The sequence below is a fragment of the Pseudopodoces humilis genome, chromosome 1, assembly GCF_049639895.1.
Source record: "Pseudopodoces humilis isolate 2021_Gansu_Grassland_sample_001 chromosome 1, ASM4963989v1, whole genome shotgun sequence".
Lineage (NCBI taxonomy): Eukaryota > Metazoa > Chordata > Aves > Passeriformes > Paridae > Pseudopodoces > Pseudopodoces humilis.
In genome coordinates, this window is record NC_142200.1 from 142,708,208 (window position 1) to 142,732,981 (window position 24,774).

A 24,774-nucleotide genomic window follows, 5' to 3' on the forward strand; every position below is an offset into this window, starting at 1 on the left:
CAGGTAAGTATTGTGGGTACCCAGAATAATTGTGCCCTAGATTTTTTAATGTTTGTGAGCTAGCATTAAGTCTTAATTATTTCTTCAGGCAAAGTTAATATAGTTTTATAACCCTGTATCTTCTTCATCTTCATAGCTTCTAAATGACTGTCTCGAATTAATCTTTCTCTTAAGAGCTGATCTTAACTATTTGATTAAAGAAAAAATTTTGCTGTACTGCATTTGCAAACATTCTTTTTACTCCACTCTTTTATTCCATAGACCATAGGTGTTTACTCATAAACATTTCAAGGTTTTAGCCAGCCTCTTTCTCCAGTAATTTGTCACCTTTATTTCTTGCAGAGTTTTGGAACTTCCCTTTGTTGCTTTCTGTATAGAGTAGAGCTCCCTTACCCTTCCAGCTCCTTCTCTCTTAACAGGAACAACAGTACCTACTTCTTATTAAAATAAAGAAGTAGGTAGTGTACAAAGGCTTCTTTTTCTTTGCACTTCCCTAATCTTACACTGCAGTGATGGTGGGAGGAAGTGACATAATATGTACATCAGTACTAAAGAAATAAAAAGCCAAACAAACATTCATGCACTGGCATGCAGTTGTCTGCTTTGTTTAATTTTTAGCATGTTCACTCCCTGCTACATTTTTAGGTTATGTGAACTAGAGCTCTCCCAGACACAGCCAAAGTATGAATTTGGTCATAGCTTATGTCCAGGCACTGTTTCCAGTGGGTAGTTTGGGTATGCTCTCTGTCTTGAGAGTTGGGTCATATATATATGTGAGTTATACTATGCCAGTTGATACACAATGGGCTCTAGTGTAGGCATTTTTCTGTTGCCCTGCACTCACCCTGGCTCAGCCATTTCATTTCCCACTTCTTCTTTTCTTAGGTGCTAAAATAATAGTATTCTGCTCTTTTGATCTCAGTGGATGCTCAGCAAGCACAGGGAGGTGGTGCTTGAGTTCTGTACTAGATCTTTTGTTTCTTGGCTAAAATACTACTGCTTTTTCTCCATTTTCCTAGTTTGATGATTGATTTAATTGAAGTTGAAAAGGAGCGTCTTCTAGATGAGGTGAGTAAGTTCAGTAAATTTTAGTTTTAAAAGGCCCATATGTTGTACATGCTGTTGTTCTTGCATTATTTTTTCCTGGGCGTAGTTCGTGTATGTGCAAGAATAACCTTAATGCTCTAGAAATAGATGCCCTGATGATCAGTACAGTGGTTTAAGAGATATCTAAACTGGTAAAATCTGAAAAACAATGACATTCTTTTTTAGTCTTGGGGTTTTAAAGTAACTCCTATGCAAATGCAAAAAATAGTAACTTAGATATTTGGTGAGAAGGTTTTTTTGCAAGTGAATAGTTAATTGCTGGGCAGACTAATTTTTGTCCTATATGTAAGAGAGATTTTATTGAAACATTGTGCAGGGTTTGTTTTCCCAGAACATCTTTACAGAACTTAAAGAATTTTTTTGGTATTTTAAAGATGCTTTTATCGTACAACATAGAGGTTTGTCTGGGTGGTTTTATCATTCTGTATTGTAATACTTTATGTAAAATATGATATTTTAATGGATCAGATCTTTTCAGATTATGTGGACTTCAGCTCTGAGAGATTCTTAGGAGCCTTTAGTGCTTCCTAAAGGTCCTGAAGAACCAATTGCAATCATATATTTGTTTGCCAGATTATTTCACATTACTTTGTTTAATTTTCAGTGGTTTACTTTGGATGAAGTTTCCAAAGGAAAGTTGCATTTAAAACTGGAGTGGCTCACATTGATGCCAACTGCTGACAATCTAGACAAGGTATTAAAGGAATACATTACTTTCATTCTTATCTTAATTGTTTTGGGATGCTTTTGTTGTGACTTTTCTGTTTATTTGTTAAGAATATAACCAGTTCTCTAGCTACTGTGAATTTGGAGAAACTTGTAACTTTATTCCAAGCTGTCTGTCTTTAGAAATCTCACACCAGTCATAAGTGTCAATGGTTTAAATGAGATTTTCAAATGCTTTTGTGGTTTCTTCTTTTCTCTTAATGTTACTTTTTGAGAATATCTGCTAACATTTCATTAGTCTGGGAAATAAAGCTGAATATGGTATAACAATCTGTTCAATCTAAAAAAAACCAAGTAGGAAATGGGCTGCAAATTTCCATGCAAATAGTTTTGAAATGTCTGTATGAGCCTTCAAAACTTACTTTTTATGCTTCATGCTGTGAATTTGTGAATGTTTGCATTTTGGGAGATGGTTTTTTGGTATGTTTTATTTTTCAGAAATGGGACAGAAATAGTAATACTTGGTTTCCAGAAAGACTTACAGTGTGGTTTTGTTTTAGGTTTTAACAAGCATTAGAGCTGATAAAGACCAAGCTAATGATGGGCTTTCATCTGCATTGCTTATATTGTATTTGGACTCAGCAAGAAATCTGCCTGTAAGTTACATTCTCATGGATACCCTTTTGTCACAGAGTCTCTTTGGTACTCCCAGCATGTCTTGCTTGGTAGTGTGACACACTGCTTTACTAACATGCATTGTGCCATCTTCTCTGTAATTCCTCTCCTTTCAAGTGTAATGTAAGGTCCACTTTTTTAGTAGCATAGTATTATAGCTATATATTTAATAATACATTACTCTTTAATCAGTGTGGTTTTTTTTCAAAGAATGCTCCTTTCCTGGACTTGAAAGGCTGCATGTTTTTATTATACAATGTTTTCTATAAATTGTATGGGATTAGCATGAGGAATTTTAAGGAACTAACTGGGGAAAAAAACCCACTTCCATGAGATCAGGTAAACTTTCTTGCTTTGGCTTAGGGCATTGCTGGAGGTTTGAAGGTACCAAAGTCCTCGTCATGGAATTAATACTGTGCAGTTGATGTAACAGTGCCAGAATACTTGCACGAGGTTTCTATCAGTTTGTTTTTTGCAGGGTGGTTTATTTGCTTGTGCAAAACATAGAAATAAATCATGTTCTCTCAATCTATGGATTTATCTGATGGGACTATGAAATATATTTGAGTTTATTTCAGGTTAGTAAAGTACTCTTTCTGGTTGTAATTTGTAGCAGTAATAAAGTTAACCCTACCATGGAGAGGCATGTGAAGCTTAACTGAGTTTTGCTGGTTTTCAGCATTGGTATTAGATGAGAGGTTCTGGAAGTGATGACTAAAATATTAATCAGACAAAAAAAAGAGTTTTCAAGCTTTGGATTATTTTGCATGCAGATTTGTCTGCTGAAATTTAAGTTAAGATTAAGCTAAATCAAAGTGATAACAAAGGAGACCTTAGTAGCCCAAACATTTAACATGACTGACTAGTGATTTCATGTCTGTTCAAGGGTGTATAGAGCAGCGTTTGGAAGTAGTATTTCTAGGCTTTTTTAAAAGCTAAAAATACTCATTTGGAATAGATTCTCACATTAACCTCACTGTATATGGAATTCAGGCAAAATCTGTAACTTAGCAGATAAAAAAAAAAGCATTACTACAGTACAGAGTAAGCAGTAACAAGAGAATAGAATTAATGTGTTCTTAACATCAGGTTCAGAGTACTGCAACAGACAAAGAAAGTCTCTCTGCCGTCTCTTTCGTGTACAAGATTCAATTGAACCAATTGATGTATCTCCTTGTTCAACTACTGAATTTTACTGAAACAGCTACAAATTTAATATGTTTGGTAAAATACACTAAAGCCTCTTATTTAAAATAAATGGTGTAAAGTTCTCTCATGCACCAGTTGCAGTCTCTTCCTTACAGCTCTGATTCTCTGTTACATTCTCCATCAAATGCTCTGAGGCTTTGTCATAAATTAATTTTTTTTGTTTTAAACAGACATTCTCTAACATTGTCTCCCTCCTTTGGAAAGATTAGATTGCAAATCTTGAGTTCTACTTATTTTTGCAGACAGTATTTTAATTTCAGTGCATTTAATCAGTAGATCTCTTAACTCTAGGGCACAGAAAGGGGGAATTCTTTGCACGAAGCTGACTAGTTAGGAAATTTGTGAACAGCATCCTGAATTTCCTGTTGCTGCATCTGGTATTCTGTCTACAGTACAAGAATTGTCTGGGTGGGTTGAGAATGATGGTCATATTGTGGGACTTGTTTAATCCTCTTACTTTTTTCTTCCTCTACCAGCCCAGAAATGCAGTTGCAACAAATGACTCAATATTTATCTTCAAGTAATTTTCTTTCTAGTGTTGTAAAGAATATAGTAGAAATTAACATGGGACAATTGCAATTTTTCGAAAACCAGAGACTGAAAGGCTTCACAGTTATGTCAAATAGGGGGGAAATACCATGGGATGTTTTTTTTTATGCAGAACTGAAAAGGTTCCTGTACATTCTAGAAAGACGAATGTCATGGAGCTTCTACGTGAACTGCAGTTAATTGGAGTAAATATAGCTTTTTAATGGCCACAGGATTCTAATATGCAGCAACATTTACAAGACTAAACATGAAATTTGCTGGTTTCTCATGTTTTGCTCAAGTTCAGTTGTAGGGGTTGTGTAGAGCAATAGCAAATTAATTTCTTGGATTGCTTGTATTTATGGAGAAGAGAGAATTCAAAGAGAATGAAGGGTTAAAATTACAATGACCCTTATTAATAATTTGAAGGGTTTTTTGAACAACTTTCTGTTACAGTGAGATGTTTTCTACATGAATAATTACTTTCTATTACCTTGAAAATTGTCTTAAGTGAATGCTTATCACTGGTGCATTTTAGTTCATGCCATCAACCTTGTTTTGTTCGAGTGACAGTGTTGAGTTACCCCAGCATAGGCCTTTCTTTTGCACAGGTGCATCATAGTTGTGAGTTTCTGGTACACTGGGATGATTTACCTGGAAAATAAATAGAAATTGTGTAGAAGGCTAGTCCCTAAGTTAGTAAACATTATTTGGATCTGTCATATGAATCTGAACTACCAAGAGTGAGCCTGGAAAGTGGGTTAATATGTTTGAATAATTAATAAAAAAATAAAATTCAAAAAGCATTCCACCTTGCTGTGCTAGAGAAGGTCATTTAATGGATGAAACTATTTGTAATGACAAATACTTGCTTTTTGTTACCTGCTGTTTCTCTGGAATCCTTTGACTATTTTCCTTAACTTTTCTGTGTAGTAAAGCTGCTTATGCATTCATTCTGCCACAATCCCATCACTCTGCTTTCTCCTTCCATTTCCATCTTCCTAAGAGTATCTACGAGGGAAACTTTGGGTGTGGATACTTAAAAGAGAGGAGAGCATCGGGACTAGTCTTTTGTGAAAACACTACCTCACTCTATAGAGCACTATTTGTGAGTTCTCTGGTATTGTTTGTATTGTACCTTTTCTCTGCCAGAGTGTGGATTAGTGCTACTAAAGCCACTCACTCTAGTGGAATGAGAGCATGCAATTTGTCTTCCTGCATGGTTTCAACAAGTGTGCATTGTTTCTGTGCTATTTTTATTGCATTTTAAAGGCTACTTAAATTTCATTGATCAGCATATCATTGGGTAAGTAATTAACCTCTTATGATAAAAACCCAAGATAAGTTTGTTGTAAAAGCTCTTTACATTTAACTTAAATTGCTGATTCATTGAAAAATAAAATGCATACTATACTAGCACACTGTGTGCTGGTTAATTGTTGGTTTTTATTGCAAAGAAATTAAAATAATAAATATTGCAACCAACATCCCCATAGTTTATTTAAAAGGTGACACACTCAATGTTTATAAGAACTTGCAACCTCTCCACGTTGGTTCAAATTGCTTTAAAAATGGGTGCAGTTCTTTGTGCTTCCCAAACTATAAATTCCCTTGTAAATTCTATCTCACTTCATGATGCTACTTGTTTTGCAAATTCCCAAGCTCCTTTTCTTTTTTTCAAATTAGTCTGCAGTCGGGAGAATCCAGGCTAGGGTGAACCACCAAATAATATTTTTTGCTTGAATTTAATGTTACAAAATTATTAAAAACTGATGAGCCTCTGAGTGTCTTACACTTAAATCTCATAGTACAACATTGGTATCTTCAAAAAGACTGACAATCCGTTCAGAATAAGAATTGTTTTGCCAGAGGGAGGTGGGTTTGGCTTTGGAGATTGTGCAGATAAATTTCTTACTGGCTGGTTACAGCATAATCCTTGATTTTAAAACACCTTTCCAAAGCCCAGAAAAACCCTTTCTGTTAGTTTCTCTGTAGAGGTTAATTTTAAATTATTTAAAAATTATAACCATTCTAAAATCTTGTTAAAAATTAATGAATAAAAAAAGGCAATTTATAACCTATGGTTCCATCATCTTTGTGTTAAAACTATTAAGGAGTTGCTGTTTCTTTTACCAGATATGTCTTTAAAGTAATTATTATTAAAAAAACAGATCGAAATGCTGGATTAAGGGTATAGCACTGATATTTTTTTATGGATCTTAGGGTCTTTGCATTAGGACAAGTTGTCTATATAGAACAAGTATAGAATGTTCAGAAATTGGACAGAGCTTCCCAAATCCCTGAATTGATTTGTGAGCCAGAGTGGAACAGCACCCGTTTTAAGAAAGCCAGGTCTGGATTCCCTTCTGCAGTGCTCTGAACTGCCTGGCTCTGCAGTTTCCTGGATGCTGATCATGCTGCAAGCAAGAGGAGGACAGTTGTGGCTGGAGGCTAGGAGAGAGGAGAGGTCTGTGATAGCCCAGGGATAAAACCAGCTTCAGGAGCCCTAGAACTGCACTTGTTCCCAGGGCATCCTTAAACATGGGCTGTTATACAAACATTCACACCTGCAAGCTCAGTGTCTAACTAACATCTGACAGGAGTTCCTGGGGAAGTGTTAAAAAGGGACCTCACTTCCTATGGGGCGAGGAAAATCCTGAGTGCTCTCTGTTCCTTTCTAGATAGTTTATTGACTGCTGTAAATCTAGATTTTTGATAGCAGTGTACCCATCTAAATCTGATTTAGCTGAAGTTAAGGTGTAAGAATAGTGTTAGTTTAATTTCCAAAGGTAACTCTAGTTTTCTGATAATCAATAGTTCGTAACAATTTTGGTGTCTCTATAATATAGAAATTATCCATATTTAAAATTAGCTCTTACAAGTAGTGACTATCTTCTGCGTATCGGGTGAGGATGCACTCAGAGATGCCCCAAGCAACACTTAGTGAGTCAAAAGAAGTAATGAGTAATACACCAAAGCATATTGAATCAGGAGCTGGCTGAATAACAAACTAGTTTGTTACTTATATAATTTGTGGGTTTGTTATTAGGATTTACTGCAAATGTCACTGGCTGTTAGAGAATTCCACTGTGTCATTATCAGTATATTTATTGGATAACCCGTCCTCTTTTCCTGTAACTGCAGAGACACTCAAAACCATACCAAGACTATTTTGTCACCCAAAGCAAGATCTTCCCTTTTAATATTGGACGCCCCCTTCTCTCCTCTGCGTCTCCTTCTTCCCAGCCTTTCAGCCACCATCTTCATGGACGTGCAGCTTCTTCCCTTGAAACCTGAAGCCTGGCTTAAACATATTTGCCCCAGCTGATGTCCCTCTTGGCCTATCCTTGCTATGATTCCAGAGGAATTGAGATATGTTCAATATCCAGGAGTCAGTGGTTGCCTGTCTTATGTATGATCACATAGGTTTGGTTTTGACTTCTAAAAATCTTTGAAATAATAATATAGGAGGGGAAAGATTTGTATTGAATGTGCAGGCACAAATGGGAAGGAAAAAAAGTCCAGTAAGTAGAGTGGCAGTTTAAGATTCAAAATTATCTTAGTGAGTTGTGGGTGCCACCTAACAAAATCAGGTACTTCTCTGTAGAGGACAGTCATTGCATCCTTATAAATGTGGGATGGAAATAGAAAGAAAGAGATTTAAAAAGAGATCTTTCTACAGAAAGAGATTTGTAGTCATGCTGTGTCATATTGTTATGTGAGAAAACACTGTACTCTATGTAGAAAAGAGGAATGCAGCCTGTGAGATGTACGGCCTAATCCTTTTGTTCTGCGTAGCTGTTACCAAGGCCCTGATCCTGGCTGTAGCAATTTAATGGCTGGAGCACAGCACTGATGATGAGATTGACAGTAACCATGGCTAGCAGAGACAAGGAGCTCAGCCTTAGGAAATCACTCATAGAACCACAGAAAGGTTTGGGTTGAAAAGGACCTTAAAGATGACCTCCTTCCAGCCCCTCTGCCCTGGGCAGGGACACCTTGCACTAGATCAGGTTACTCAAAAGCCTCATTCAGCCTGGCCTTGAACATCTCCAGGGGTGGGGAATCCACAGCTGCTGCAAACAAAGAGACACTTTTATTTTTGTCAGAAAACAGGGAACAGTGCTTAAACTCAAAGAAGATACCTGTTGAGCATTTAAAGATTTCCTAATGAAAAACAGTTAAACATTAGTTTCAATGAGGGATAGTTAGTTTCAATTAGTTTCAGCTCAGCATAGTGTGCAGTCTCCATCTTTGAAGTTCTGTAAGTACAATACTAAGTTCCTAATGTGTCAGATAAATAACTGTGGACAATTCCTTGATTTTAAGAAAGATAATGTTCAAGAAAAATACCCCACAAAAGTCATCAAACCTTATTTCTGGTTCTCAAATAAGTTTCTTGTTTTGTAAACTCAAGTTTAAGAGCTGGAGTTGATGTTCCTTGTGGGTTGCTTCCAACTCAAAATATTCTGATATTTTGTGCTAGATATTGTATGTTCATTCTGAAATAGAAATTTTCAAGCAAGATGCCAGGAATCTTTGGAATATTTTGGCCAACTGGTGTATATGACGTCCCAAAAGAAGCTGCAAAATAATATTTCTGCATAAAGGTTAAATCTCTTCAAATTTTAGTCACTTAGATTTTCATTCCAGAAAGGCATTTCTTTTGGCAAAGCATTAGTATCAGTTCCTGTTCATAAACCAGAATATTTTAAATGGTCACTACAAAATTTTTTTATTGCCACAATCTACCGCTTCTAAAACAGAATTCTCCCATGAAACAAAAATGTATCCCCAAAGAAAAAAGCCAGCCAAAAGTACATTAACTTGAAGTCTGTTTTATTTACAAATCTTACTTCCTGAAATTATTTCTTATGAATTGAATGCAAATTTTCCTAGATGTTGTGTCACTTAAAGAACAGTATATTAATCTTAAAATACAATTCTAGAATTTCCATATTTAATGGAAAGCAGTCAGAGGTTTTGTCCTGCTAAACAACTTTAAATTCCTGTTTTTAGTGTATTTGAGTGTCTTTATGCAAGTGAGTAAAGTAGCTGACCTTCATTCTAGTTAGCATGCAGTGTTTGCATCATTTTTCTGAAGAGGCTTAAAGAACTTGGACTTTCATAATGATATAAGTCCCTATCAATTAGATGTTGCAATTTCTCCCATAAAAGGATTCCTTTGGATAATTACTTGACTTCCCATCAGGGAAGCTTCTGTGTTGTGAAAATATGCTCAACCAAATTCTAAAAAGGTTCATTCAGAAGGCAGTTTATAGGGCATCAGGCATTAAATAAAAATATTTAATAAATTATCTTTATTAGGTTAAAAAAAAACATGACCAGAGAAATGCAAGCAGACTTAAATTTGGTATATTAGTTTTAAAGCAGAATAAAAATATCCATAGGAGAAGAGGAAAAAAAAGTTTTGTCAGACTTTTTTGTTGTTGTGGCTGTCCTTCATTGTTTTGTTTCAAAGATGTTGGGTTTTGTGTTGTTGGGTTTTTTTGTTTGGTTTTTTTTGTTTTGTTTTGTTTTGTGTTTTTTTTGATTGTTCCTCTCCCTCCGCCCCCCGCTTTGTCCTATGTTGTAGTGTCATAATTAATTAACCTAGTGAAATTGCTTCATTGCATGTCTTATTAACCCTTCCTATGTTCATTCTCTCCTGACTTAAAAGAATAATCCATTAGAATTTAACCCTGATGGCTTGAAGAAGGCTGCTGTTCAGAAAGCCCTAAAGGTAACATTAATATAGTTGTCCATTTAAGGTCACAAAAGTAATTGGAAATGCACGAATGCCTGCGACACTCCACTTCCAACACTGGATGGGATTTCTATGGCCAGATACATAGTGTAATTCTGTTTTACTTGAATTTGATTTCAAGAAGCCGGTGTCAAGATGTTGTTAAAATACTGTGATCTGTGGTAATTTGAACTCTAGGTCAGATTAGTGGAGTACAGGCTGCTTAAGTGGGGAAGAGTGCTGAGATCTAATTTGTAGTAGTAACTAAAGAATGAAGCTGACATGAAAGCTAAGACATCTTTTACATACTGATACCTTATCACTCAACTCTGAATGATTGGTTTGGAATAATCTTGTTTGTGCTAGATGTTTTTAGAAGGTTTTATGTCTTTAATATGACTGCTAGAGAAATTTAGGCCAGCTTCTTGGTAGGCAAACTTGGAAAGGGCTAAGCCACGTGTTTAGCTGGAGGAGCTTAAACAATAGACAGACTTTAACAGGCTGTCAACGAGTCTGTCAGTACCTGCTGTTAAGAGGTGCATTATATGTGTGTGCACATTGCTATCTGCTTAATTTGAATTAAAATTATTCCTATTTACATATCATCATAAGTGACAGGGTCTTTTTGTCAACTCCTGTAGTTTCATCATTTTATGAAGAAAGTTTCAGGCACCATTTTGTGGACCAAGAAAAAATGCATATAATGCCACCTACCATTTTAAAACACCATCAGTAGTAGCAGTGTAATGTGGCTTTCTTTCTGTTCTGTGAACCTTTGTATTTGGTTTTATTTGAGTGCTAAATCGTAGAAATCATAAAAAAAAAGGCAGCATTCATCCAAGAAAGGAGTGCTTTCTTAACAGCTTTATTTCTAAAGGAAAGTATGGTTCTAAGCAACATATCACATTACAGTTGAGAATTATTAGTGGAAGTATGATGTCCAGAATGTAAATTCAGATCAAAAAAATATATCTAAATTATGCACTTTCTTAATTTAAAAATATAAAATATTTGAATCACTTGGTTGTAATTGTGACCTTACATGCATTAAGAAAATTTTAACTAACTTTCTGTTGATATACCTGATTTTTCTACAGGGTAGAACTCAAAGTAACCATGTATCCTACATTTTCTAGGCTTTTTAAACTTCATTAACACCTGCTTGAGATGATTAACTTTCATGTCTAAATTTTCTTTCTGAATTCAGTTTTTGTTAGATTAAATTGAAATTCATGAAAGACATATCGTTGGAATGTTCCTTTGCATATATAATTTGTTTCTAAACTGATGTTTGTTTTCACAGTTTGATGTAATGCTATACAGCTGGTGAGCAAGGCTCAGATATGGCAGATGGTTGATTCTCTAATAAAGAGTATTTGGTAAACTATAGAAATATCCCTCACATACATTATAGTGCATTCTTTCTCCCCAGACTGAAAAGTAGGGAACATCAGTGTTGGATACCACATGCAATTTAATAGTTCTACAGCACTGAGTCTGTGCTTTCTTCATATCTCCCATCTGCATGCAATACTCATTTTGCAGTTTTAACTATGCTTCATTAGCTTTGGGGATTGTAATGCTCATTAAAAGATAAGAATTTGCATCTTACCAGTTTCATTTAAAGAAAATGGAAATGAGTCTAAAACTCCTGCTTATTAGTAGCATTTTGCTTCAGCATATTCAGGTAGTTGGATGCTTTCGTGTTGACGTGTTCACCAGCTACTCGCCAGTCTGCCATTCCAGCCAGCTGAATAAAATACTGAGAATAATAGAGAAGCATGTAGTAGAATGCATATGATTTGTATTTTTAAGATGCAAACATTAAGTTTCAGAGGGGAGAGGTTCTGCTTTATTCTGAAGGCAAAGTTTTCACTTTTTCTTTACCAGTCAGGAAAGAAAATAAACAGCAATCCCAACCCACTTGTTTTGCTGTCAGTTGGACACAAGGCGCAAGAAAGTAAGGTAAGTTCCAGCTCTTTAGACTTGGCGCTGTCTTCACATATTTGGTAGGTCTGTGACCTTGGCATTTTGGCTAACAAACCACAGAGCATATACACAACACTAAGTTGCCACCAGAACTGAAATTTGGCAACAAGCAGCTAAGGATTGTAACCTATGATGTAAAACCACCCTATCAACTGAACCATGGCACCAAGTGCTACATCCAGTCTTTGCTTAAACACCTCCAGGAATGGTGACTCCATCATCTCCCTGGGCAGCCCATTCCAGTGCCCAGTCACTGTTTCTGTGAAGAGTTTTTTCCTAATGTCTGGCCGAAACTTGCCCTGGCGCAGTTTAAGACTGTGTCCTCTTGTCCTGTCACTTGTTGCCTGGGAGAAGAGGCCAAGCCCCACCTGGCTGCAGCCTCCTTTCAGGCAGCTTCCTGTCAGAGAGTTGTAGAGAGCAGTAAGGTCCCCCCTTGAGACTAAACAATCCCAGCTCCCTCAGCTGTTCCTCATCAGACTTGTTTTCTAGACCCTTCCTGAGCCTTGCTGCCCTTCTCTGCACACACCAAATAAAACACCAAAATGAAAAATGTGCTCATCTCTTGACACCACCTCTATTAGACAAACTGTTTTATAATTTGTACTTCCTTTTTTCTTCAGATTAGATACAAGACCAATGAACCAGTATGGGAGGAAAACTTTACCTTCTTTGTACACAATCCCAAAAGACAAGATCTTGAAGTTGAGGTATGTGTCTCACTCTCTTTACATGCCTTTCTTTTCTAAGATGTTGCAGTAGTAACATTCACACATTAAAGACATTTATGAAATGAGACTGAATATAATGTGAACACCATTAAAATGATACTTAAAGTACTTTTTTAGACCAGGCAATGAAATGTTTATTTCCATTTACTACTAAAAGGAATAAAGACTACCAGAATCTCATATGAATAACACAGTTAATGGTTGTCTTTTCTAGTTAAAAAAAAAAAATACAAAAGGTAATTTGGTATTACCAGTTTTGAATTAGGAATTTTTCCTCTCTCATACCAAGGAAGTATTCACTCTATCCAAATACTGTATCCCTTTACACTGTTGACATGTCCTTTACACAGATCTAAGAGACTGAAGTGTTAATGAGGACTGTCTTAGTCACTCTTCCTCTGATAGCTGTGGGGATTCATTTTCACACAGTTTGAAAACCATGTAGTTACTTTGATCAAGGGTCTGGTAGATGTAGATGTCATGGTTACTTTTCTGTCTTTTGCTGTAGTAGGTAAGGTTGAAGAAACGAGGTGTTGAGTATATTTGTTTTTACCTCCTTCAATGTAATCTTAAAATCAGGGAAACTTGGTTTAAGAACAAACTACTTTCAATATTGTTTGTATTTTTTGTTTTTAAATAAAATTGTAACTTCCTTCTTTGAATTCTTACAAAGCATATGATACAAAGCAACTTAATTTCTGTGTTTCTTCAGGTGAGGGATGAGCAGCACCAGTGTTCCTTGGGAAACCTCAAGCTGCCTCTAAGCCAGTTGCTAGAGAGTGAAGATTTAACTATGCATCAGCGGTTCCACCTGAGCAACTCTGGTCCCAACAGCACTATAAACATGAAGATTGCACTCAGGGTACTCTAAAACCTTTCCCATTGTAAATATCTGAAGGCACATTTAGGGCTGTGGTGACTCCTGGTCTGCCAGCTTTTGAAGAAGACAGTACATTTCCTTTGATGTCACCTGCCAAGTGTCCTTGGTTGTGCAGAGCTATCAGTACACAGAGATAGCTTCTAATTTAAATACATTCCATTTGAAAATTGTACAGTGCTCAAAATGAAACAATAGTCACCTGCATTAATCAAAACCAAGGTCCCCTGTGATTTTAGGTTTGGAAATCATGTTTGGAATCCAAAGTCCTTCAAATCTCTTTTTGAAGCCAATGGGCTACAGATCAGTGAAATAGCCTCTATCTAGAAACGGAACTGAGGTTTTGATGGTTGTAAAAAATAAAGTGTATAAGGAAAGGAAGGACCTGCATAGTACTGGAAAATTTAAATCAGCTTTCAAGCATATTGGAGATTTGAAAACAAAACTTGCATACCTGAAAGTTGGTTTGTCTTTTTCACCTGTCTAAATTGCTTGGTTTAATAAGGTACCATATATGTTTTCAAACACTGTCAAACTTCTGTATTTTTTTCTTTCTAAAGCACTTTGTTGCTTACGTGTCATTAATAAATGAAAGCAACCTATAAAAGAGAAAGGAAGGGCAATTAATGAGAAAAAATTGTGATGTAGAAGAAAAAATTACAGGCTATTTTTCCAGATGGTTAAAGCTGCAAAGTAAATAGCACTTACAGCAGAAGTGCTTAGAATACAGGAAGGGAATAATGAGGAGAATAATTCTTAATGAATGGAGAATTTCACATTGTTTTATAGTTACTGCAGTTGCCATGAAGAAGGTGGTGGTTGCCTTGAAGGAGGTGTTTTGTCATGCAAAGCATTTCATATTGTAAGGGTGAATGTTTTTGGTTCTGCTTTCATGTCTTAAATTTACAACTTGTGACCAACCAGTACTCTTGTAGAAGCAAATTGGTTCCTGTTTCTTATACTGCAAAATAGTAATGTTATGTGTATTTTCCTGTATCTAGGTCCTTTCCCTTGAAAAGCAGGCAAGATCTCCAGATCATCAACACTCAGCCCAAGTAAAAAGGCCGTCATTTTCCAAAGATGCAAGAAAATCATCTTTTAAGCCTCAGGTTCCTGTCTCGCCAACATCTGATCCAAACAAGCCTGTTCCAGCATCCCCAGTGACTGACAGTGATAAAAAGACTGATACATCTGATAAAAGTCAGCCTCCCAATGCCAGCCCACAGTGGCCAACAGATCTCTGCCGCAGCTCCTCCAGTCTTCACGCCTCCAACTTCTCCTACTCCCCCAGCCACCTCTCGGTGAAGGAGCCCACGCCCAGCATCGCCTCGGACATCTCCCTGCCCATTGCCACGCAGGAGCTGCGCCAGAGGCTCCGGCAGCTTGAGAAGTACGGCCTTCTCTGCTTGCTTTTGCAGCACATCTCACCTGATTTACAAAGGATGTCACCAAAGCAGGAGTGCTTAGTTCACATTTCAGAAATGTTTTTTACTGTACAGTCATTGGGATTTTCTGCTTCTTCTTGGTATCTCAGACAGAAGCTGCAATTAGAAGTTCTTTACCATTGTGATCGTCTGGAAGATAAAGTCCCACTTTGTTTCATAGCTGCACTTTGTAGTTTCATGGCAGTGAAACAGTTCATGCCTGTTTCACCACTGAATCCTGAATTACTAGTATTAATTAAGCAAATTAAGCTGAAAATAGTTGCTCTTTTTAAATAACTCAGAGGGATATTTGACTATAAAGGATGTAAAATGGGTAGTCAGTTACTGTGCAGTCACTGAAGATTGCTGCAGCCATGCTTTCTTAAATTCTTGAAATTTTTTTAACTTGTCTCAGTGGGCAGCTATACTTACCAAGTACAGACAGCTGAGCAGCCATCCTTCTCTGAATAGGAGACTGGAAGCTACTCATTCCCTCTTCATGAAGCTTCTCTGTGAATCTAAGTAGATTTTATTTTTTTATTTTCAAGGGATTGAACCAATTCATCTCTTTTTCTGTCAGAGTTCATAGAATCAACTGAGTCACAGAGTATGGACAAAATCTTTGGTTGGTCATCCCTCTGCACAAAGCAAATCTTTCTTCAATGTTAGATCAGGTTTCTTGGGCCTTGTCCAAACAAATTTTGCTCATCTCCAAGGATAGAGATGCCATAAACCTGTTCAGCCACACCAGTGCTTAACCACTCCACTGTTAAAAAATGTTCCTTCTTATTTCTATTGAAATTTATCTTGCTGCAGCTTCACTCTAGCCTGTTGTTATTTTACTGTGTACAGCTGTGAGGAGTCTGACTTGGTCTTCTCTAAAATATCTGTTTTAAGTAGTGGAAGGGCTGAAATTGAGTTTGCTGTTGGCTCTCTCTTCAATTTGTACAAATACACCACTTGCTTATGTGCTCCAGACCCCCATTTATCTTCATAGTCACATGCTAACTGTTCTTGACTTTGTCAGTCTCTCTCCTGGTCCAAAACTGAATTAGAGTTTAATTGTGATAAGGATTAAAATACTACTCCTCATGTAATATACAAATGTCATACTTTGTTATTTGGTAAGATGTAAAGCTACAGGTAGTGAGGTCCTTTATTGCAGATCACATGTTTTTAGGTGCTCTGATTTTTTTTTTTTTAAATATCTTAACTAGGAAAATACTGAAATTAACTCTTCATTCTATTTTTTTCAAGTGAATGACTTGAGAATTTTAACGGAGCAATCACTTTGTAGTAGATATTCACAAAACAGGCACTCTTCTCCGTTGAAGATAAGATACCCTTCAGGTGGCTGAGAAATGGCAAATATGGCACATACTGTTCTGTGTGATATGGAAAATACTTGTAGTCATTTCAAACTAAAATGAGCATTTCATGGAGATGAGGGAACTGCACATGTTGGCCATTCTGTAAAACACAAATTCTTAAGCATGGTGCTTGCTTTTTATTTAAACATGACCTGTAAGTGTAAATTTATTCTAATCTTACCTTCATGGTGACATAAGCTATAGAAAAGTAAAATGATTGTGTTTATACTGTGATTTGAGCTTTTACAACAGCAAGTGGATTTAAATTATCACTATTTTAATCCCAAGAATATCTGTATTTCTATGATAAGAGAATTTAGAAAATAAGGAGCTGGTCTTCTGATTGGCTTCTGGCCTTAGGTAAGACTGGCCCATGGCTGATATTTTCATTGCAGTTAGCATGATTATTCTTTCCAATTTCCTAGATGCTGCTTTGATGCTTATTTTAGGGCAAGCAAGTTCATTACTCATAATGGTTTTTGAAGTACTAAGGAGCAGCTGACCTCTAAACTGACAAGAATACCTGCCCTGTTTTGGAGAGCAGAGTTGTTGGCCAAGGAACTGAAGTACGAGAAGCTGATGAGGATATGCTCACATGCTTACATGTGCTTTCTTCTTTCACATTGGTCTAGAGAAGTTAAATGGATAATACATGATTTCTGGGAAAATGGCTCAGTTAAATCTTACTTCTAATGTGCGTTTTAAAAACTAAACTAAATAATGTTCTGCTTTTTCCTGCAGTGGAACAACTCTGGGGCAGTCTCCATTAGGACAGATTCAGCTAACAATTCGTCACAGTTCACAAAGAAACAAACTGATTGTGGTGGTGCATTCCTGCAGGTGAGCATACAATACATAATTTCATATCTGGGCATATTTCTTTATAAAGTTTGTTGTATCCTGACTTAACTCTTAAGTGGATTGGTTAATCCTTGTTATTTTTAAAACAACATATGCATAAATACAAAAATATACAGAGCTGTATTCAGAATTAGTAAAAACTTTCTGGAAGATTCTGCTGTGATTTTATATTTGTCTATTATGCCTCTGTCAGATTTCAAATGAAAACAACATTTAGATTTTTATCAGCAGTATCTGAAAGCTGTTTCTAACAGGCTGATTTTTTTACAGAATGACCAAAACACACAATTTCTAAAAAGCCATATCTAAACTTCAAATTGGAATTTAGGAAACATTGCATTCCCACCTCTGCTCTTTGCTTACTGGTCATCTGATCCTGTACAAATCATTCCACATCATATTTTGTGCAGGGGAACTACTTCATGTACTAAATTAAGTGATGGTAGTGTAGACACTTAGATTCAGCAAGGTCTCCTTGATTTTCTAAGTGCTTTTCCTTGTTTTTCACTTTCACAGAAATCTAATAGCATTTTCTGAAGAAGGGTCTGATCCCTATGTGCGAATGTATTTATTGCCTGATAAGAGACGATCAGGAAGAAGAAAAACACATGTATCAAAGAAGACATTAAATCCAGTGTTTGATCAAATGTAGGTTCTAAACTATGTGTACTAGTTTTTTATTATATAATTACAAAGCTGTTAAATCAAGATTTCTGTGCTTTTTGACGGGTGAGCTGTTGAAGTTCCTGGTTGTCACCATTATTCTTGATCATACCTTTCTCTTCTGCTGTAATAGCTCTTCCATCCTTCTATTCCCTGTTGTCACTACAGCCCTTTTTGCTGTTAGCAGCCACTTCTGTCTTTCCTGCCTTCCTACACCAGTTCCATGCCCCTTGTGCTGGTAGCTCAGCTGCAGGATTCATTCTCCTGGCAGGTGGTGAGAACACAAGTGCCTTTAGCTGGCCAGTGCTGCTTCTCTCCCTTCCTGCCAGAAAGTTTGGCTGGCTGAGTGCCTGGCTTATGCTGCCAGCCAGTGCCTGTGCATGGTCATATTGCTCAGGCACTCAATGGCACTCAGCATCCAGGGAGTCAGGAAATTTCTTTGTAGATGATATCCTGGCCCATATGTTGGAAGCCGTACCAGCTTGTGCAGTATTGTGTTGCATAAAAATCCTTATCCTTGCACTCATCTTTTTGATAATAGTTTCCCTCACATGTTCTGCCCCTTGCTTTCCCACCCATCACTTTTCAATAAAGACCTTTCTCTACAGACAGCAAATGAACGCAGGGAAAACACCACTTCAGTCCCTTCTGTCCAAGGCAAATCTGTAAATCATTAGTTAAAGGCTCCAGCAGATTTTCTTGGTAGTGCAGCTCACTCCTGTTCATTCCAGGTAATAGATTTATTTCACCATGCCTTTCCAAGGAAAATGTATTGCAAAGCAATAAAGCTGTTTTAGAACAGTAGTGAGAAATAGATGTAGGTTGTGGTATAACCTTGTCCTGACTTTGTCTAAGTTTCAGCTCTAGCAAAGAGCTATCTTTGATAGTTTTCTTTAGCCAGGCAGGAAAGAAAAGGAGCTCTGGTTATCAAGTACCAATAATTGGTAAGGCTGACCAATCTTTCCCTTTTGGAAAATACTAATACTGAGCTGTTGGTACAGTAGGATTCCACATTCTCTTTTCTCTAGTCAGTGCTTGACCTTTGCCTCCTTTTGTCTTGTTCATGTCTTTGTTTTGTTTTACCAGTGGCCTCTAGATGTCAAAGGTAACAGAAGTTGCAAACATTTGATGTTGAAATTGATCTCAGTTTTCTTGAAAAATCTTAGGCAAAGCATTGGGATTTGTCTCAGACCTCAATTTTTAATTTAGGGAGGGAGATGGTTTCATTTTGGTTTGAGTGGCTGTTTAGCTATAAGAACTGATCTTGTGCCTCTGGTACAGAATTCCCTCTAAAGCATCTCTTTGTCTGTCAGGTTTGATTTCAGTGTTTCCCTGCCTGAAGTACAGAGAAGAACACTAGATGTAGCAGTGAAGAACAGTGGTGGATTCTTGTCCAAAGATAAAGGGCTGCTTGGCAAAGTAAGTTGACAATAAGCAAATTTTGTTAATACAGCTTGTTATTATATAAAACAACAATCCTCTTGACATATGAGTTAGTGTTGATTGAAGCACTTGATTCAGGTATGAAGCTTTCAAAAATTATAGGTGCTTTAGATGTCAGGCTTCAGTAAGCAAAGGGAAAAACTGCAGAGCCAGACTTAAGAAAGAAGAGGCAGTAGTCTCTTCTCGAGAGTGGCAAGTTCACAGTAACAGAAGGAATGTGCTTGTCAGACTTACTAATGATGCTGTCAGAGAAAGGAAAGAACCAGTAGAAACCAGGCAATATTTCAGAAAATGTTCAGACAAAACTGGGAAGACAAACAAGTACTTAGGAAACCACACAAGTAGTTAAATTCCCAGTTTGTAAAATCTATGAAAAAGAGCTGCTACTGGAGACATTCCCAGTGCCAACACCAGCTGTGTTGTTTGTAACTTCAGTGTTCTATGGGCACACATAAAGTCATCTGATTTGCTACACGCATGATTTGGAGCATGGAAAAGGAATAGTAACTTTCTGCACCCTTTCAGATTGCCATATTTGAGCTCTGTGAAGAGGATGAGAGATACAGGATCATGGTCAGTTCATGGTGAACAGTGTCCTCAATTTTCCTGTTCATCCGGAAGGCTGTTTAGTAGGAATGCATCTGCTGATTGCCCCTGTCATGCTGTGACTTGTTTTGGGACTGTAACACTGAAGGGTGTGGATTTTAAGGTCAAAAACAGCAACTTGAAACTTTAGGCAGATAGCAGAGAGCTGTGATGACAAGGATGTAAAATACATCATTTACCAATGGCATTGCTTACATTGTAAGGATTGCTTACACTAGAGGATTATCAGATTTGATCTTTAATAGAACTAGAATGAAAGGCACACACAGTGCATTGATTGATAATTTAACTTTCCACAGTTACTAATACCTCTGGCATCTGAAGAACTTGCTAAAGGCTGGACCCAGTGGTAAGTATAACATTTCCTTTATTAACAATAATACTCCATACTAACAACTACTGTGTTAAAATAGTTTTAATAACACATGCTAAATGTTAAAAACCAATCCTTTGGATTTTTCTTTTTCAGGTATGATTTGACAGAAGATGGTACAAGGCCACATGGTGCAAGTTAGGCCCATGGACACCAGGAATTCCTCACACATAATTTTGCCAACCTTTATATATTTTTAAAGCGTTGTTTTCAAAGATGTACCAATATTATTTTTATAGCTTTACTGATGTAGTTCTTAGACACATCCCCAATAATTTTATAACACTTATTCATTTTATGTGGTCATAGCCTTCCTCATTGTTAAACTTTGTATTTTATTTTGCTAAACAGTTCTGTGTATTACTGTAATGTGCAATAGTACAGTAAAGTAACCCTTTGTGTTTAAATTGATCTTTATGACAGCTGTACCTATTAGAAAGTGGAAAGAACATGTTCTGCTGTTTTCCTGCCTTGTTTTATATCTCACCAAGGTATACTGTACCATGTAAATATATACTATTTTTTTATAATTCTTTCATGCTGGTTTGAATTCAGAACAAAATTAGATAAAGGATACAGATATTTTCTTCTAAATGCATGTTAATTTCTTCAGATCAATCTCTTTTTGTCTTTGCAGCACAATGGTCTTAATCATTTTGTGATACTCTACAGAAAGAAACTGCAGAAAAACATTTTTACTTTATTGTGTTTCTGGCCCAATGGGGCTAGCTTAAAATGTATAAAACATTGACATTTTAATATTTATATATAAATGTATTATTGGGAAATCATGCTATAGAATATTATAAATAAAAATGAGAGTTATATAAATATTGTATAAATAGAGGATGAGGTCCACAAATCACAGTTTCTACATCTGAGTTTTCCTTTAATGGAGTAAACATGACAAACAGTACAGTTTTATTATACAGGTTCAGTTGGATTTAGTTATTTATTCCTGTAATCTGGAGTACTAGACATGTGACCTTTTGAAGGTATGAGGACATGGATTTTTCTGTATTATACAGAAGATGTCTAACCACTTTAAACTGTCCTTACCGTGATATTTCACTGATTCATAAGTAGACAAATCAGCTTGCAAGTTAAGTTCATATAGTAGGCATATGTACAAGACATATGTTATTTTTATTATACAGTACTGTGCTAAAATAGTATGTTATGCGATACCTTCTGTAATCCTCAAATGAACATCAGTAGGTAAAAAAGTGGGAAACTGAAATGAAACTGACTGTCTTTGACAGTTGCTTCATTGCTATTTAGTATGTTTGGTGCATGAACAAAATGTACTTCAGCTGTCCACGCAGGTTTCTGAGCAATGCTGTCCTTGTCCTGAAGCATTGCCGTGGGCTGGGCAGGAGGCAGCAGGGACACCATTAGCACAAACTGATCCAAGCAGGCAGGATCTGAAGAGAGAGTATCAGCCCCAACAGCTGAGCTCCTAACTCTAATTTTATGAATTATGGGAATTTTTTTTTATATTAAGAATTGATTTTTCTTTTTCTGGTCAGTTTTTTTCAGACTGTTAGAAAATTGTGCATTAAGAATCCAAACAGCTTAGCTTTTGTAGAGCCAGTGTCCTCATCCTTGGAGAAGTATGCAATTAGACAAAGTATATTATTTAGATAAGATTCTAGAATGATGTCTCAGCCAAGAAAGAATTCTAAAGTAGAATGATAAGCTCCTGAAATTAGCTTTATTGTAAGACTACTGACAGAACCTTAACTCTAGGTGTAGAATTTGTCTACATTACTAGATGTACCAAAGTGCCTACCATAGATGTAGCTTTTTGTCTTTTTCAAGTCTAAAAATTTAAGTTTGTCTCAATTCAGTTTAACATGACCATCTGTTATGGATATGTGTGACCTGCACCATACACCTCTATACAGTGATAGCCTTCTCATTGCCACGTTTTATACAAGACAATTTAATCAAACAGTTATGCATTGTAAATTGTACTGTAACTGCTGGTACTGGGCTGGGAAACAGAGATTCTTTGTAAGAAAATATTTCCATTTGAAGGCTTCACTGTATATTGAAATGTATGAGTAGCTGTATATTCACTCATCTATCCATATAAAATATATTATGAAATACATACTTTCTTTGCTAATTCTCCATTAAGATGTTAAGAATGGAAAGACAGAGAATTGTTCTTAATGCAATGAAAATGCAGAAACCAAATGCTAATCTGAATAAATGAGGTCTAAGAGTAGCCGTTCAACATAATTATCTTTTGCCTTGGTTCAGTCTGAGGTGGAAGGATTTTTGCTCTACATCACGGCCAGTGACTGCACAGTTTGATCTGCAGCAAACAAATAGTGTGTTAAACTGATTCAGTGTTTCAAGTCTTAAGTGCAGTCTGGGGACAGAAAACTGCACTTGGAACAAAAAAGAATTCTGTCTTTTAAAGTTTCAAGGGGGAAAATAATGCCGTGTTCAGGCAAATGTGAAAGGATAGCACAAAGTGAGTAATCGAATAAAGAATATAGGGCAGGTTAGCTCACTACCTAAAATTAGGGATTGGTTCTTAGAGATCCCATTTTCCATTTAGGAATCTGAAATAAAGAGATTGAACTGTCATTGCAATTCAGCAACTAGAATTCCCATAGTCTATAAACAGTTCTGGATGCCAGATCTTCAGAAACATTCTCCTGAGTGAATTTGGATCAGACTGTGAGTGCCTAGATGAGATCGATTCTTTGGATAGTGGATGCAACTTTTGTATTACCAAATTCCAGTTGTTCCATTTATATGGAAGTAGGAAGGACAGTTTTGCCTTTGGGCAAAAATTGCCCCTCATTATCAAGTCATTTATTCAATATCAACTGACAGCTTTTCATGTAGTTCTTGTTTATTCTGTGCCTTAAAATATGAACATACGAAGATGTTTAAGAAATGGTTAAAAATAAGCTTTGTTACCTGTATGTACCAACACATGTTCTGTACTATTGAAACTGTTTTTAGAATTACTCTGCTTCACTGACAAGAAAACCAGCTTTCCTAATTATAGCAGTGGTATAACTCGAACTCAAATCAGCATGCATATCACTTGGAGGTGGACTAAAAGAGTTTTAATTTTCTGTCTTGAATCCTTTATCAGAGCTGCAGCAAATGGTGAGAGTTAAAATGAGAACAAAGGGTAATCAATTTTGTACAGATTGCCTTTTTTGCTCATGTAATTCTACATTATGATGCATGTATTTATTCAATAAATGGTTCATATGGAAGTCAGTGTGTTTGTTGTTTCCCTCTACACACACACACCTCCTCTCTTACGTTCTGTTCTAACTGATAATCTAACTGATAATCCCTGTTCTAACTAATAATACAATGAAGTAAATCTTTAAAATAGTTCTGTATCCAGCCTCTTGTAACCCAGGGAGCCTTGCTATAATGTCTGTAGGCAGATTTTCAGATCTTGCATGAGAGAAAGTGGTGTGAGAAGTGCAGGATACTTTATGGGGATTTCTGTGCTTGTTACTCTGCAACAGATCCACACATAAGAATTAGTAGGTCCTTTGTTCAAATTCAGTGTCTCATTTTTTTTTTTTCTCTTAAATTTCTTAAATAATTTTTCTTATATAATTTTTTTCTCTTAAATTGATCAGTTGCACACACAAATTGTCATAATTCTAGCCCTTATTAATTAATTGCCAATAATTACGCTTTTAAGAGGACCTAGACCTGTATTTAATTGCCTTAGATTTAGAATCAGCAGATTTCTACCTGCAGCATTCTTTCCTATTCTTTCTTTTGCTTGGTAAGGCAAATATTGATGGAAAATATAATGATGTACTGCATAAATAAGAAAAGGGGTGTTGTATCCTCTATCCATTCCAGAGAAACTGTCTTAGAAATTCTGCTCTTTGCGTTAAATATTAATTTATAATTAGTTATAATTCTGTAATTAATTATACCTCTTCCCATAAACAGCTACATCTTGTCTGAATTCATAATATTCAGTCAGTTTTCATCAACCATAAATAAAAGCTGCAAAACTTCATCAACCAGTCACTATCCCATTTAGAATGGGCCCCACTGGATAATCTTTGACGTTACTAACTACAAAATTATGTTCCATTTTGGTTTGGGGTTTCTTTTCCTTAGAGGAGATACATCCCTTTTTTAGTAGAATAAAAAGCATCTGCTAATCAGTGGGAAGGCACCTGAAGCCAAGCATGGCTGTCTCCACATTTCCCCCATGGCAAGGTGGTCCTGGATTGCACGCTCCCTGGCAGTGCCAGTACTGATCACATGTCAGCATTTTCCTGACTTGGGTCAAGATCAAACGTTCCGTTTGGTCCTGCAAGACAGGTGGTACCTGGATCAGCACTGCCTGTGTATTCACAGATCTTAGTAGAAGGCAGAAATAACTCTGCAAGACATTCCTGCAGATGGCTTTTAATTTGGTATTAATTTGATGGGCTCACCCCAGCCTAAGATTCTTTGTATTTGCTGTACTGTTTAAACTGGTTTGGGCTTTTAGTT

General features: G+C 36.5%; 1 protein-coding gene across 4 annotated transcripts in view; it reads left to right on the forward strand.

Moving 5' to 3' along the window:
* The window catches only part of ESYT2 (extended synaptotagmin 2), an 82,286-nt gene extending 58,773 nt beyond the window's left edge, over positions 1 to 23,513 (forward strand). The window contains exons 11-24 of one of the 4 annotated variants that reach the window (XM_088053250.1): positions 1,020 to 1,068; positions 1,712 to 1,801; positions 2,334 to 2,429; positions 5,192 to 5,293; positions 9,866 to 9,928; positions 11,822 to 11,896; positions 12,541 to 12,627; positions 13,361 to 13,510; positions 14,527 to 14,915; positions 17,061 to 17,159; positions 17,697 to 17,828; positions 19,157 to 19,262; positions 20,192 to 20,241; positions 20,362 to 23,513. In XM_088053250.1, the coding sequence (XP_087909376.1) occupies positions 1,020 to 1,068; positions 1,712 to 1,801; positions 2,334 to 2,429; positions 5,192 to 5,293; positions 9,866 to 9,928; positions 11,822 to 11,896; positions 12,541 to 12,627; positions 13,361 to 13,510; positions 14,527 to 14,915; positions 17,061 to 17,159; positions 17,697 to 17,828; positions 19,157 to 19,262; positions 20,192 to 20,241; positions 20,362 to 20,407 (1,534 nt within the window). In that variant the 3' untranslated portion in view covers positions 20,408 to 23,513. The remainder of the gene's footprint in view (positions 1 to 1,019; positions 1,069 to 1,711; positions 1,802 to 2,333; positions 2,430 to 5,191; positions 5,294 to 9,865; positions 9,929 to 11,821; positions 11,897 to 12,540; positions 12,628 to 13,360; positions 13,511 to 14,526; positions 14,916 to 17,060; positions 17,160 to 17,696; positions 17,829 to 19,156; positions 19,263 to 20,191; positions 20,242 to 20,361) is intronic. The other 3 variants (XM_014257421.2, XM_014257422.2, XM_005528535.3) reach the window with 3 other exon arrangements.
* Positions 23,514 to 24,774: the final 1,261 nt, after the last annotated feature.